The 15,706-nt window shown below is 33.0% G+C and overlaps 2 protein-coding genes across 4 annotated transcripts in view; one reads left to right on the plus strand and one right to left on the minus strand.

Annotated features, from left to right (window-relative positions):
* Nucleotides 1-879: 879 nt before the first annotated feature.
* The window catches only part of LOC123708327, a 46,583-nt gene continuing 31,756 nt past the window's right edge, over nucleotides 880-15,706 (minus strand). For 2 of the 3 annotated variants that reach the window (XR_006753591.1, XM_045658999.1), the window contains exons 4-6: nucleotides 4,219-4,443; nucleotides 1,720-1,818; nucleotides 880-1,017 (exon numbers count right to left, since the gene is read on the minus strand). Coding sequence is in view for 2 of the 3 variants with exons in the window: in XM_045658999.1 (XP_045514955.1) it covers nucleotides 1,775-1,818; nucleotides 4,219-4,443 (269 nt within the window). In the remaining variant the exon portion in view is untranslated. Of the gene's footprint in view, nucleotides 1,018-1,695; nucleotides 1,819-4,218; nucleotides 4,444-15,706 lie in introns of all 3 variants that reach the window. The other variant, XM_045659000.1, reaches the window with a different exon arrangement.
* Nucleotides 1,004-15,706, plus strand: part of LOC123708326 (homeotic protein ultrabithorax) — a 97,258-nt gene continuing 82,555 nt past the window's right edge. Inside the window, exon 1 of the mRNA XM_045658998.1 lies at nucleotides 1,004-1,797. Coding sequence (XP_045514954.1) covers nucleotides 1,338-1,797 — 460 coding nt within the window. The 5' untranslated portion in view covers nucleotides 1,004-1,337. The remainder of the gene's footprint in view (nucleotides 1,798-15,706) is intronic.

Raw genomic sequence — 15,706 nt, forward strand, 5'->3', positions numbered from 1 at the left:
CTCTACAGTCTTAAATTGACCAATTAAAGGAATAAAAAAAATCTAAAGCCAACCCGCCCTTTTTATCGGTAAATATTTGTTTAAAGAGGTGAGTGCAATAAAAATGCGAGCCTGTCTCCGGGTAGACCGCTTCACCGAGGGCCATTCATTCGTTTGATGTCTTCATTTGGTCGCGCGAACCGAGTGCTTTTGCGATAATGCGCTATTGTTTACCTTTCGATAGTGCGTCTTTTGATGCACGCGCCACACTGCGCCAGACAGAGATAGGTATATCACACTCCACGCCGACCACGCAATACGCGTACCACAAATGGCGCGCCATCTCACTCACACTTCCTCTTATCGCGGTTGTGCGAACGAGATGCAAATACTAGTCGTAAAAACAGGTACCTAGTAGAAGAAATAATAATCATCTTTACGACTTCTCACTCTATTCAGCACCTTGTTACGATACTGCGAGCTCATTGTGGCCCGACCGTAGAGTGGTTGTAAAATCTTTTCTTTACTGGCCCGTTTCACTAATTGTACGTTTATGAGTTTATGACTTCTGTGGCTTTACTTTTCAGTAGCAAAGTTGTTATGGACCTTTTGTAAACGTTTTTGCGTTGGATGATTGTATTCTGTGGCGGTTTTACGACTTCGTATTAATAAAACAAATAGGCATTAATGTAGTCAATAGTAATGATTTTATTTAGTACTTTAATATCATACTTAAATTAATAATTTTTCTATGAGATTCCAAGAACACGTTGAAAACACGTGTTTTAGGAGGAGTGATAAGAAAGGAAAAGAGAGCGTGACTGATAATATTTATAGTGATTAGCGAAAAGGGGACGGAACAATTGGCGGTGTTGCCGGCGTTGGTGAGCGGGCGGCGCGCGGGGCGGCGCGCGTGTTCCCGTAGCGGCTCTCAGTACATTGCGTGAGTCGCGCCGCGCCGGTCGCACTACACACAGTGGCGCGCTCTTGCAATCGCGACTGCAAACTTCGCTCGACCACATGTCCGATACTGAATCCCTGAAACGATAACCCTTCACTCCACACGTGACTCTCACCTCCCGCCCGCCACACGCGGGACCGTTTAAAAACTCGTAAAACCGCACGCGCTTCAAAGTCGTAAAATAATCGTAAAAAGTAAACACACGTCAAGCGGCCTTTATCGCTGGCGAAGCCCATTATGACGCTTGAGTGACGTTTAATAGGCAATAAAATTAATAAAATTTAACATTGACTGTCTTTATTCGGAGTGACGGCGGAGGTCGCGTTATCAGGGCGCGTGGAGCCGCAATGACATAAGTGTTCCCTAACTGAGTGACGATAGTGACAGTGACTTCACCATGAACTCATATTTTGAACAGGGCGGTTTCTATGGTGCCCATGGAGTGCACCAGGGTGGAGGTGGTGGAGACCAGTACCGTGGGTTTCCCTTGGGGCTCACGTACGCGCAGCCACATGCTCTACATCAGCCAAGGCCACAGGACTCGCCATACGATGCGTCTGTGGCGGCTGCTTGCAAGTTATACGCTGGAGAACAGCAGTATGGAAAAGCAGATTGCTCAAAGACTGGAGCAGAACAACAGAATGGCTATGGAGGGAAGGAAGCGTGGGGTTCAGGGCTAGGCGCGTTAGTAAGGCCCGCCGCTTGCACCCCAGAGGCAAGGTACAGCGAGTCATCCAGCCCCGGAAGAGCTTTACCTTGGGGGAACCAGTGCGGCTTACCAGGGTCAGCAGCAGCAGCTCAACCAGTCCAACATCAACCCACCAACCACACCTTTTACCCATGGATGGCCATTGCAGGTATGTCCATATTTAAATAATCTGTAAAACGGCAAATTTATGAGTAAAACTTGTAAAAAAAATCAAATTCAAATTTCGAATAGTGTACTATTAAAAATAATTTTCTACTATCTTTGAAGTCCTAAAATGTCGCTTTTTCCAGTTAAATAAATTGAATGTAAATTATTCTAATAAGATACTAATATGAATGAGAATAAAGTGGGGAGCGCAATTCATTGAGTGCCAATAAAAATCACATAAAATCGAAGACCCTCTTTAACTCCCGATTAACACGAGATTTTATTGCATATGATAACTTTATAAATATAATAAAAATTAATAAAGATAAGTGATAATTTTGTTCTTATTAATTTATTTAACGTTAAAATGATTTTATAAAATTCGTTTTAAATATTAAAGGCTTTTAAATAAGAACTTTAATAATCCAAGGTAATTAATACATTAACTGTATATAATTTATTCACGTGCCTCATTACAAATCTTAGCCGCCGCTAATTATAACGACGGTCTGATGATATTTTAAAATGAAATATTAAATTATTTCTAAGCCATTACGATTGACATGTGAAGTCGAATATCTTGGTATACTGCCAGTTGTTATAAATCAATCAGTAGCAAGTAGATACTACAATACGGATTTACGCAAAATTATATCGACGCCGTAGCCCTTATTGAGATTCAGTGTTTTTAGAAATAGGAAAAAAAACGCTGCGGATGCAACGTCTTAACGCAGCGCGGGCGCCGGCCCTCGGGTCAATGACCCGATCTAGTTTGGGCGCATTATTTAACTGACCAACGAAATTATGCCTTTCGTGTGTTTAGTTACAGCGAAAGTTGGCCTTGGATGTGATTGAAGGGAGTGGTCGGAAGGAACGATCGCTTCCTTTACACAAGTACCGTGAATATTAATTACAGAATTATTCTTATAAAGGTTTTTAAATCAATATCTACCGTTCATTTGTTTAGCAATTATCAACCCCAAGTATAAATGCTAATAAGGTCAAGGTGATAGGAAAAGTCCAGTAAGAAATTCCATTAGCAAAGCACCCAACTAGAATAAGACAGGTTACGCTACTCGTAATTAACGCGAGTCGTGTGTGGTCTCGATTCTCATAACTCATGTTTGATAAAATTAAGGGAATTAAAAAGTAAAAATAAGTTACGTCGTATTTCACCGGAGTTCACGCGATGCCCGCGAAAACAATACAAGGCCGATGGTTCAGGTTTTTCGATTGTACAATTCAAATGGTCCTTTCGTCATTTTTTATATGTAAACGGGCAGGAGGCCCTCCTGATAATAAGTGATACATGGACACTCGCATTGACAGAAGGCTCGCAAGTGCGTTGCCGGCCTTTTAAGAATCGGTACGCGCTTTTCTTGAAGCACCTTAAGACGTTTCCTTCTTGTTGAGATTGTCAAATAATTTTACGGAAGCTTTATCTTTTAAGATATATTTTAAATTTCTGTGTATATTTGTTTTAAATAATGTTTCTTCTAACGCAAAAATGTTAGTATTTTCATACACTTTGAAGTATTGATTTGATAGTTTTCTATTATTTTGAATGAACAATCATGCAAATGTCATTCGCGTCAGAAAGAAAATTGTACGTTGTATTAATGTATGGTTAGAATATACTACATATTGACAAATTAACATTGTATTCTTAAATTTTATAATTTATAAGTTTTCCGAGGGAATATTATAGATTATATTTAATACATATATTTTCCTTGGGAACTTTAGTTTGCTCTGTATTTAGTGTACATCTATTATTAGTGGTTCTCTTGCATTATTAATTACATAAAACAGTTGTAACAGTTTAAGGTATTTAAATTAAATTATGAATATTTATAAATATTATCCAAAATATAATAAATTCCAGAGTCGAAAAGTTTTAAATTCATATTTCACTCATAGGTGGCGCTGTTCTTAATTTATAAGTAATTTAGTATTCAGGGTTAATAAAATGGTAAATGTTTCTCTAGGAAAAAATTAACAAATGAACAAATCGGTGCAATTATTGGGCTTAAAATTTAATGAAATAACAAGAAGGTAAGATTCAGTTTGACTTTATTAACAGGGCTTTCCAAACACAAACAAAATACCTAATATTTGTTCGTAGAATATATAAAATATATATACTATTTAACAAAATCCTCTAACATTTAATACGATACAGTTGGAAATCAATTTTTTTATTGCCAGAAAAATTCGATACTTGTAAAATAGTCTTAAGAAATGAATATATTAATTCAAAATTAAAATGAAATATCTCGGAGACAAGATTTTGGGATGTTTATAAGCAGTTTTGTTTTCGCAATAATAAATTTGGATCCCGAATCAGAGAAAAATGGTTTACATAAGTGCAGTACCTACAAGATATCGAATTTTAATATGTCATTGTAAACGATATACCTACCTCTTATAATATACTTCTTGCTGAATTCTTTATATACTTTGGTTGCCGTATCTAACCATACGCCTGCTTTTGCCTCTATAATTTCTAAACGGGTTCCGAAATTGCAGAGCGAATATTGCTCGGGGCCGAATTTCTTAAATGCTCCTTTATTAAAGGGAAATGAGTTTGTAATCACTAGTTCACTTGAAGGGTCCTCTTTGCTCCCTGGTTTTTTTACGTCTGTACCTGAAATAAGGATTGTTAGTAATTATCAGCTCCGTTTTTCACAATTTACTTATTCATTAATTTATAGCGAATTTTAAGTGTCTTAGAAAAGTAAGAAACCTGAGTTATTACTCATATAAATAATAACTAAACATTTATCTCATAACCTAGTGGAAAAATTTGTTATGCCAAAAATAATTCCAAATTCAAATTTTCAGTACTAACTCAGAGATAGCACTATTATGCACTGTGCATCCGTGAGTCATGAGCGTCCGATGTGAAGGTTGCTCTACTTCACGTATGCCTTATGCATTTCAAACGTCAAGGGAATTCCGTCTTCGATCTAACGCTATATTATTGTACTGCAATAAATTGTATTCATAAGGAATTATGAATTACTGTTAATTATCGATTAGTGGCCAACAAAGGTGTTAGAAAAAAGGAATAAATCAATCCATTGAAGCATACAATGTAGACAATATTTATAGTTTTTACTTTTTATATTGCATGGTTACTTGCAATGACTACAAAATCAATTACATTTGTGTTAAATTTTCTAACTCAATGGATATAGTAGGTTATTAACTAAGTAGCTAATTAAATGTCCAACGCAAGTATATTCTAAGTACTTACTTTTATTTATACGCGCTAAGAACAAAGCAACCATAGTAATAAGAGCCTCTTCATACCAAAGACTATTCTGGCCTCAATAGCATTGCTTAAAACCCCAAATTGGTCATTCAAGACAACAGAAAAATAACATAATAGCCCGTAACAGTCGCAAAACCAAACTAATAATGGGGGAGATATGTTTTATGGCTTTCAAGTTTTGAATACGAGCTTTTTTAGTTAGGTCAAAAACGTGTACGGGTATGCACGTTCGTAGTGCTGTTAATATTTTAATTAATTGTATTAAAAGTAATTGTAAAAATGCGCGTGCCCATACTCCCGCGAGGCGGCCATCTTGTATTAAATCGATCATAGGTGCAGCTGTGAAGTGATAAATATGATTCCTGTCTGTGTGCGTTTGTCTTTTTGTGTGCAACCGTTGAAAGCTTCACTCTTCAAAGCTTTTGCAAATAAACAATTTCAATGATTTAGATTTATTTTTACGGTAAAATTTGTATTTCAAATGTTTAAAAAATGTAATTAGTTACACAATTGTATTTACAAAAACCATGTATAATTAATGTCTATAATAGATTGATTATAGCTAGCGCTAATATTTGTGTAAGTTTAGTAATTAATTTTCGTTCAAACTAAATATTTGTATCAAAAGTAATCCGGTATATCATAGTACCAGTAATGAATAATAACCATTTCCTTAAGCGGATTATCACATACAACTCCTGGCTTGTAATCCTCAAAATACCACACTCAATAAAACATAACATACAGCTTGCATAACTCACTTCTATATGGGAACCGGCGAGTCGAGATTACGGTGCAACGAAAATCATTGGTTATCTATACCCGATCCGTGACTTCTGCAATCTTACAATTGTTTCTCCCAAGTCTTTGTTTGCTTCCAATTATTTTTATTCCGAAGCTATTTCGAGACACTCCAAGAATTCAGAGTGATACGTGAAAATCGTACGAAAAATATGTAGCAAATAGTAGATAACTGTTATTTTAAGATTCCATCTATGGCATCGTTTAAAATTTGACCGCGAAATAATAAAAAAATCGTAATATGAGAAAAATATTAAAACTTCTATAATAATTTGTGAAAAATTTTAACTAACATAAATCAAATTGAGAATCGTTGTGAAAGTAAATAGGTGTTATTAAATATTGGAGTGCATCGCAACAACTACGTCAGCCCGAGGGAGCTTATAAGGCTTTAGATCCAAGGAAAGACGAAATACATGTTAAAATAATTATACTTTGTGCTTTACCTTAAGTGTACCGCTCTATTTTAAATAAATAAAGATTAAATAATTCATTGTTACCTACATAATAAACGTACAATTTTATGTTATGTTAGATATACCTACCTTTATTCGGTAGCGTGTTATATATAGGTTGCCTCGATACTGCAAGGTAGAATAACATGACCAAAAACCTCTTCAGTTTTATATTATTAGTACAGAGCCTTATATACCTATTTAATATAGTAAGTGTTAATTTTGATTCAAAGTTCCGTCCTTGGTTTATGAAATATAAAAGGTATTAAAAATAGACCCTCATCAACTTGTTTACTTGTTGTATACATGTTAAGCAACCTTAGTAAAGGGCAATTTTAATTATGAATAATGTTACCATGTTTTTACAGAACTAAATCATGTATTATTATCATAAAAATATTTAATTTGCTGTAATATTATACTATACGCTTCCGCCCGTCATTTTGTCTCCTTAAAATTCGGATACAGGCAATGGTTTATAGTTCATTGTTTACTTGCTTATATTGGTTTTATTTTGTACCAATTTGCAAATTAATCTAACGAAATGTTAATCAATTTTTGGATTATTATAATAGTTCAATTATGTGGATTTTAATGGCAATTTCCTTAAGTTATATGAGTTATGTACCTAAGTTTATAATCGTGCTAATTCTTTCGTATTTATCTGTCGTAATACAGATCAGTAAAAAATGTTTTTAGCCCAGCCTTTGTATAAACCATAACAACAATAGCCTAACTTGAGATTAACATAGAGTTTAGGCAATTAGTACATATAATTCATTCATAGTATCGCTTTTCATGGAATACAGTATTATTCGAGACTCCGAAGAGTAAGGCAATTAATAATTTTGCACGACTCACCGACCGCTCTACAATCGCTAACCGACTGTGCATAAAAGTAAAATTACGTATTTTAACATATCCGATTGGAATCAATATAATTGATCATTCTGCCATTCGATTATTGCTTGTCTTCGATCTTTTGTATCACGTTAAACGTGTTAAAGTCCACATACCCGCGAGAAAATTGCATTAAACAATTTTATAACCATAACCTGTTCCCAGTAAACTATTAAACCATATTTAATTTCTCATAAACTGTGCAGTATTACACTGTATGAATAGCTTTTACGACAGATTTTAATTTATAAGTACTGCATCTTAGGGCGCATTTTTCATAAACACGAGCTGAAATCCTTTTAATACACCTTTGAACCTTTTGTCCCGGTGATAGTGCTCTTTATTGGGTGGCATTTTGAAGGATTTAGGCCATTTTATAATGTTTCCGTGATATAAGGGGCTTCGTGCCGAAACTAGCGTTTTACAGAACAATGTGTCTTTTGAACTAAGTCGGTTAATCGTGTTGTTCCAGTGTGAATTTCACATAAAATTCATTTTTCTTTGTCATTATCAAATTCCACATTGTTTTTATTCGTCGTATTAATTAACAGCAATTAGAGATGCGAAGTGGAATTGTGTATACAAGCTACATGTAAAGTCTTTAAAATTTGGATACATCTATTTCCGAATAAAATTTATTTGAGAAACTATCGTGAACGGAACACTCAAGTCACGTTGACACTGGAAACCTAACAGTAATTATTGTAAATTATAATACCTATTAATGTGATTAATATTAATTTATTTACAGTTATAATGTATAAAAAACTGATAAACATGGGGTTCACTTACCTCGATACAAAGTCGCTACTCTTTAATTATTCTTAGTCAATCCATTCGTATTTTTATATTCCATAGCAAATTTTGTTGATCGGTCACGGCGCTCAAAGATTTGATTCGCCTCTCGTTAGAACGACCACTAAACTTTACACCACTACGGTAGGAATCGATAATTATCCGACACTAAAATTTTATGAATGCTTCGATTGTAATTTTAATAGTTTGAGTCATTAGACATGTGAAAGGCTGACCGTTGTTTTTCAATTTCTTACGGCAAAATTATAAGATTACGAAATCGATGAATTTGATTATGGCCATTCGCCGCGGGAATCGAAAAGAAAGCTTGCGCTAGCGCCGACACCAATGATGGATGGCCCCACCACGTAAGCTAATCAACCCTTCTGATGTGGGAGGAACCTGACTGAAATATACCTGTCTCATTTCATCAAAATATTTCACCAAGAGTCTCTCAAGCTAACAGCCATATATAAATATTATTACAAAAATTTTAATGTGAAGCACAGATATATAATAATATAATTAAAAGTAGTTACAATTATAAATATTCCATAAAAGTGTTTATATTTCTCACACGGTAACATGCATTTAATTAATATTTTATCAAGTAATAAATCTCTTTATTGGCCATTCGTCATTAATATTGACGTCCGTTGGATTTATACTTATCCTTGTTAATATTTAATAATATTCTAGAAAGAGACAACTATAGTAATCAAGGTTCCTAACGGATGTATACGGGTCAAAAAAACCGACGTTTCTATTACGAAGACCGTTTTTTCACTGGTAACGTCCAGAAACACAATCGTAAATTATAATTTATTAACCCACAGGATGAGGGAAATTAAGTTATCTATCGTTTCTATGGCGGTGTGCTTTGGAATCTAAAATAATCAGTTCAGATTAAGTGTTCGGTTGTATCAGACGCGCAGAGTTTAGAGAGTGCAAATTGTGAGAGGCATTCCGTTCATTATGCATGCCGTCAGAATTGTTAAGGCGTGACCTACCACAGTTCATTGACGGTAGAGCAAACTGTTCCGATCATGCGATGCGACACACGTAGCACCGATTCACTACTAATCAGCGACTGTGTGTGCCAAGCCTTTACGGCCTCATACAAAGATGCGAAACGCAAAGAAAATAAGTGGTTTTCATAACCTCGAAGCGGATCAGTGAAGTGTTTAAATTACTCTTTCTTTCACACGCATCACGGGAGATGTGTTTGGCTAACATAGCACGAATGCTGGTATCATCGTCGCTTGCGCAGAATTCTAATGCGAATTTCCTCCTGAACCACACTGGCGATACATAAAACATTATGTCTCGCTGTCGTGTTTACAACGGAAAAGAGTCACGGGCTGTGTGCTAAGCTTAGTATCATAATGCGTTTTAAATTAGCAGTTAAAATATTAAATAACTAGAATTCCAGTAAGGTATAAAGGAGACGTGATAGAGTGTTTTAATGTCGTCAATATTTATTTTGTGTTTGTGAGAAACTGAAATATGTCAGATTTATAGGGTTAAAGACCGCGGAGATTATAAATGCGAGCGCACGGAGTCGACGCCGCGAAAATGTTTCCACAAACAAACGATGCCAAGCACTATCGTACTGCGAGTGAGGAAGTAAAATTGTATACGTATTTTCGTCTTTGTAACGTTAATTAATTTTAATTAGATGTAAACCACTTATAATAATGTATCTAGCTATATAAAAATAATCGCGATAGAATGAATTACGCTTATTTTATTGCTCACATTCCAAACAAAAAGTAGTTGATACCCGACATAGATTTCAAAGGAATTTCCTCACAATTCAAGTCCAAATACCAGTTCGTCGAATAACTTAGATAAAGACATTAATATTTCATCTTTAATATGTATTTCATTAGATGAATTAATTCATATTTATAGTTGAAAGGTTTTACGTTTTATTTTTCTTTCGATATTTACAGGAAGTTTATCGTTATCTGATTACAATGATAGCTTTAAATTGCGGTTTTCATTCCCTAATATTATGTATAATGACTGACTGACTGGACAGTGGACACTATGTAATCAAATATTTTTAATTTACCATCATATACCTATATTTAGTGTAATTGCTATGTATTATATTTTATGGATGTAAGCACAATGTTGACATAATTGCTACATGCACTTTACAATGTAATATTATCACTACAAATGATACTAATCTATGTAGTCATTAGAGACAGTTATTTACATTTCAATCGCAGCCGTAGCCTGAGAAGTAGAATTAAGGAAATCTTTTCATTTACGTTAGTATTGGCAAACTGTCAAAAATATATAGTCCGTAACTGCTTCAGTTGAGTAGAGGTATATATCTAACACCTTGTTTTTTTTAATACTGTCGTAAATATCGGCGTCAATAATCTAAAAATACGGCGTAAAAATACAGTAAATAAAATAGGCATTAGCTTATATTTAGAATTTACAACGCAATTCCTTATCAAGCTGAAATTACCTACTACCCTTTGGCCCGCTGACCTCACTAAAACTATAACTATTTCGACCCCAGTTAATCAACTCGCCCAAGTAAAATCTCCATTGATTTACACTTACACCGAAAATAATATGGTTTCTTGTAATTAGGTACTTTTTTGGTTATATTAAAATGTATTAAAAATACAAAAGAATATAATGTCTTCCAGAGAGAAGGATTTATGTTTATTTTTAAAATTATTTATTAGTTTAAACTACAATAATGCTAATGTTGAATGATGTCTCAGTCAAGATAATTCATATAGAAAAGGAACCATTCCGAATTTTTACGATCACATGAATCTGGGAATAACTTAAAGTATACTATAGTATTAATTGTCTTACGTTTATTTCATTTAATAACCATTTCGATTAAATAGAAACAGCTAATTTAAATAAATTAGCAATCCTTTAAGCCATTTACGGCGAATAGCTTAGGTTTCAAAAAGATTGATCAGCTTAACCGCGCAATTCGCGATAAGATTTATTCTTATTGCTAATTAATTAAATACGTCTGTTTAAAGCAATAAGCAATATATTTCACGATATACTTTATTTAAGTGTAAAAAATATACCAAATAAATAGGGTGAAAATATAATTATTTTAACTAAAAAAGTTTTCTAATGCATTAAATATACTTAAACGAATGAATTATGTTAACCTAAAGGTTATAAGTGTTTGTTAATTCAAAAATAATATAGAATATCATTCACAAACCGTTCAACACGGTAGCAATGCAAGAATAAATTATACACGTGCATCACAATCAAATCATACATTTTATATTGAATTCGTGGAAATATGATTCGGAATTTAAATTTTATCATATTGAAAAAGATTTAAAAGGAGCTAATTTGCCGCATTTATGTGCGAAGCTTACCTCCATCGGTAGCTGTAAGATAATGTTCACACCTGCCCGCTTTGTACAAACGTCGCAACGCACGGCCAAAGCACTAACTCCAACATTTTATGACCCTAAAGACACCCGCCCGAACGCGGCTAATTTTTTATTAATTTTACGATCTAGTTATAATACGCTTGTATCGATTTTATTGCGCCAATTAATTTTATTTTTTTGTAAGCTGTTTTTTAATTTATGCAAATGTCGTTTTCGTAAGTTTTATATTGGGCACGTGGCTTCAAATGTGAAATTAGAATAGTTATGTCCCCAACATTTATATGCCTATGGTGTAACAAAAGCTAGAAAATTTTACATTACTTATATAGGTAACTTTTAAATAAAAGGCTGTGTCAAAATAAAAAGTATTTTAACGTTTAAGCCGCCGAACAGATGTTTATAAGTTTTTACAGAATAGATGAGACAAATGTTTATTTCAAATCACCGCAAGGGACAATCAACAACATATAGTTATTCACATAATCAAAAGAAAAGCTTCATGTTGTAAATATAGGTCGGGTGGAATGTTGCGAGGCCTCCATTTTATTACGTCACTCTATAGTTTATGGGATCAGCTGTTACATTACGTCACTACAGATGTTAGACTGTTAGGAAAATTCGTTATTAAAAAATCATTAAGGATTCCACAGTAGGGCAGTTGTACAGTATTATATAAATGTGATAGGAAATGTTATGTCAAGTTAAATAAGGCATAATGATAAGTTTTAGAAATGCACCTAAATCTGTTATAATGTTCTTATATCTATAGCTTATATGAGCGGAAAAGCCAAAGAAACAAGAGAAAACCTTAAGAGAATTTATGAAATAGTCAATCATAACTAGTCAAATTCGGTAATTGTAATATTTTAAAATGGACATGTTGGAAGCCATTCAAATTACGTAACCGGTTTAAAAAACATTGTACAGGTAGGTAACTGTTATAAATTTTAACGAAAGGTATTTGTTTAACAGTTAAAAACTTAATTGTTTAAAAAGGTTGTGCAATTTTTATGTCTGTGGTTATTATGGTCTATGAATGGGTGAACAATGTAACAAGGTACGGGATATTGCCCGCAAATTCCTTGAAAGACCGTAACACAATTCGTTGCGTAGACCCAAGGTGTTTACATAGATGAATATATTTGTAAAGTTAAAACAAAAGAAGTCTTTTACAAAAAAAAAATAACAATTTTTTATCGTTAATTCCTTTAATAGACGTTAAAACCCCGTAACATGAAGACATTTTTTAACGAGTGTGATTTTTTGTATGCTTGATTATGCAGGTTACTGTACGAGACGAAAATATGACACAATGACTTAATAAACGTGAACACACGCTTTAAGTTAAACATTTGGACGTAGATCAAAATAACTAAAAAAAGAATAAATGTATTAGAAAGTTTTAATGATTTTGTATCTTGCAAACTTCCTCCGCGAAGTATAACCGACACTCATGCACGTCATAAATCTGAAACCTCGTCCCCATTGTTCCCAACGATGTCAAAGATCACCAATTTGCCATTGTCATACCCACGATGTTCTACCGCATTCAACAATTAAAACGTGATTTTTAGTATTTGGCTCCACATTAATCTTCCGTCGATAAAAACCTGATTTCGAATATTTGAATGCAAACGAAACATTGTATTTTTGAATTTCGAATTCCTAGATTCCGATAAATGAATTATGATAGTCTGACAGTATTATCGAAATTCTGCCTTTTATTAACTTAAATACATAATTCAGAGATTACTTTGAAAATTTAAACATCTCAGTACAGTCAATATATTTATATTTGAGTGTAAATGTTAATACTGAAATCTTTAAAAAAATACACAAGGAAATTATAGGCAAGGCCAATTGAGACAAACAACATATGAGATCACATTTTCAAATTTAACCGCGGCATTATTGAACAAATTGCCTTCAAGTTCATGGTTAGCGCGCTAGTTTCGGCTCTAGAGAATTTATTAATTTCCTACGCTTATCATTATTATTTAGGGTTTTGGAGCACACACTATTTATTTTTGTATTTTGTTCTAATTTTATGCGACTTTGTACATCGAATAGATAAAATAGTCGTTTTAACTTACGTACTGACCGTTTAAGTTTGCATAATGTGCAGCCGTCCATGGCGGTAACCGCTATTAAAATTAAAACTATGGAATATTTTGTTTAAATTTATGTAAACAAAAAACTGACAGTTTTAATTTTTAGTAGTTTTAAACATATCATTGTTAATATTTATGTTTAATAGATAATAAATGTAAATTATGCTGACTTAAATTTTAAACATTAGAACATTTCACCGGTGTTTGACGTTTGACATGTAATGACAATTGACGCAAATAAAGTCTCAAATATACAGAACCTTAATTGACAGTGCCAGATTTAACTTAACAGCTACATTTCAAGCTCCTTCGCGATTACGATCTAAATTTCTTAATACGTAAAAATGTTATCATAGGGCAGTAAAATAATAATAAAAATGCTTAATTAAGTTGTTACTAACTGCGCCTAAAACGCGCACATTAAGATTAGTTCAGGTAATTAATATTCATTGTTCTCTTAATTAGTCTCATGTAACTTTTAAGATACTTGAATATTCTATTATATTAATTATTTGTAAATAGATAAATACTAAATGTATTTTTCATTTTTTCATTTTCACCTAGTTGTCTGTAGCTACCAATGATACAGATTCAGATTGAACCAAAAATCGATTCCATTTCTGTTTTTTTTTTGTTTTAATTCAGAAAAGATTTAAATCTTTGTTATTCAACGAAAAAAACATCACTAATATTAATTAGTAGTATTTGTCTGTATTGTAATTTATGTTAGTTCTCCGGTGTAAAGTGTACAAATAGAAATGCACTCATTTGTCTACAATAGTCTTCTGTCTCTTTCTATTGAATTGTGTTAACGCTGTAATGAAAAGAGACAGAAGTGTTAAAACGTCATAAGACTGACTTAGTTACTATGAATTCGGAAAGTTCTTACTAAGATCTCATGTGCAGAAATTGTATGTTAAAGGCTTTAATTTTTTTAAGGTATCAGGTTTATAGCTTTTACAAGAGCATGCTGACTATCATTTGTTATTCGTGCTCCCGTCTACGGATTTACATTATACAAAGACAACAGTTGTTTATTTTCTCACACTGTAATATTCTGAAAACATTACTTGAGAATTTGTATTATTTTGCTTGTTTTAATAAATGAGTTAACGTTTTTGTCTTTTATTTGTTAACCTTATAACTGAATTTATTTGAAACTTCAGAACACATCAAATGTCCTAACAACACAATATTAAAATTATTTATATTTATTTAATTAATTGAAATGATGTAACAAGTAGATGCTAACTAGTATACTAATAAATTGAAAACATTAAAAATAAGTAATAATTCATTGTAAAAATATCCTTATGGCGATAAAAGATAGCGGTTCTAAAGATAATCTCTATCCCGACACAATAACCGACAAAATATTTCACTACTGGCCTATTACTATCATATTTATGTCTTTATAACTAGTTTGCGTGTGCAATGCCAATATAGACACACGCACCCTACGTCAGAGAAGCCTATCCTTTTTCTTAAATGGTTTTATTCGTTTGAAACCAGTAGCTACATTATTAAAAAATTAAAATACAGAATCATGATGTCCGCTTCCTGTGACAGGAAAAGCTGACGCATTGTGTTATAACCATACCTGGCATAGTTGTGGCTTTATGTACTGAAATATGGTCACCAAAGTTCACCAATTATTTATTCATAGAACTAGATTTTAATTATTATTTTACTGTAAATAAGTACTACGTCATTTCATCAATATCTTTCCTATTACAATGTTACTACCTTAGAACTATGTTTTAAAAAAATAAGAACTACAATTTCAAGTGCCAGTTTGTTTTATAAAGGGCTTATTATTTAGACGTAATAGAAGTACATCTTAACTTTGTGAACTAACAATTTGATTAATTGAGTATTAAATTATAGTCAAACAATATGTTACAGTACTAATTCATATGAATACCCCGAGATTTTAACATCAATTCTTAAAGAGATCACTGATCTACAAAATTGTATTTGTTTACTGGAGTAATATTACATGAATATAGGGGTTTATATACACGGCATTTTTACGTATGATAAACTCACAATATCAGTAAAAATTAAATAAGAATTTCATACAAACAATGCATGTTCTTCGACCTTGCGATTGCAATAAATTTCACAGTTGTGACACGCAAATCTCTAACTGCGCTTGATTTATTGC

This window comes from Pieris brassicae, chromosome 4 (genome assembly GCF_905147105.1).
Source record: "Pieris brassicae chromosome 4, ilPieBrab1.1, whole genome shotgun sequence".
Classification (NCBI taxonomy): Eukaryota; Metazoa; Arthropoda; class Insecta; order Lepidoptera; family Pieridae; genus Pieris; species Pieris brassicae.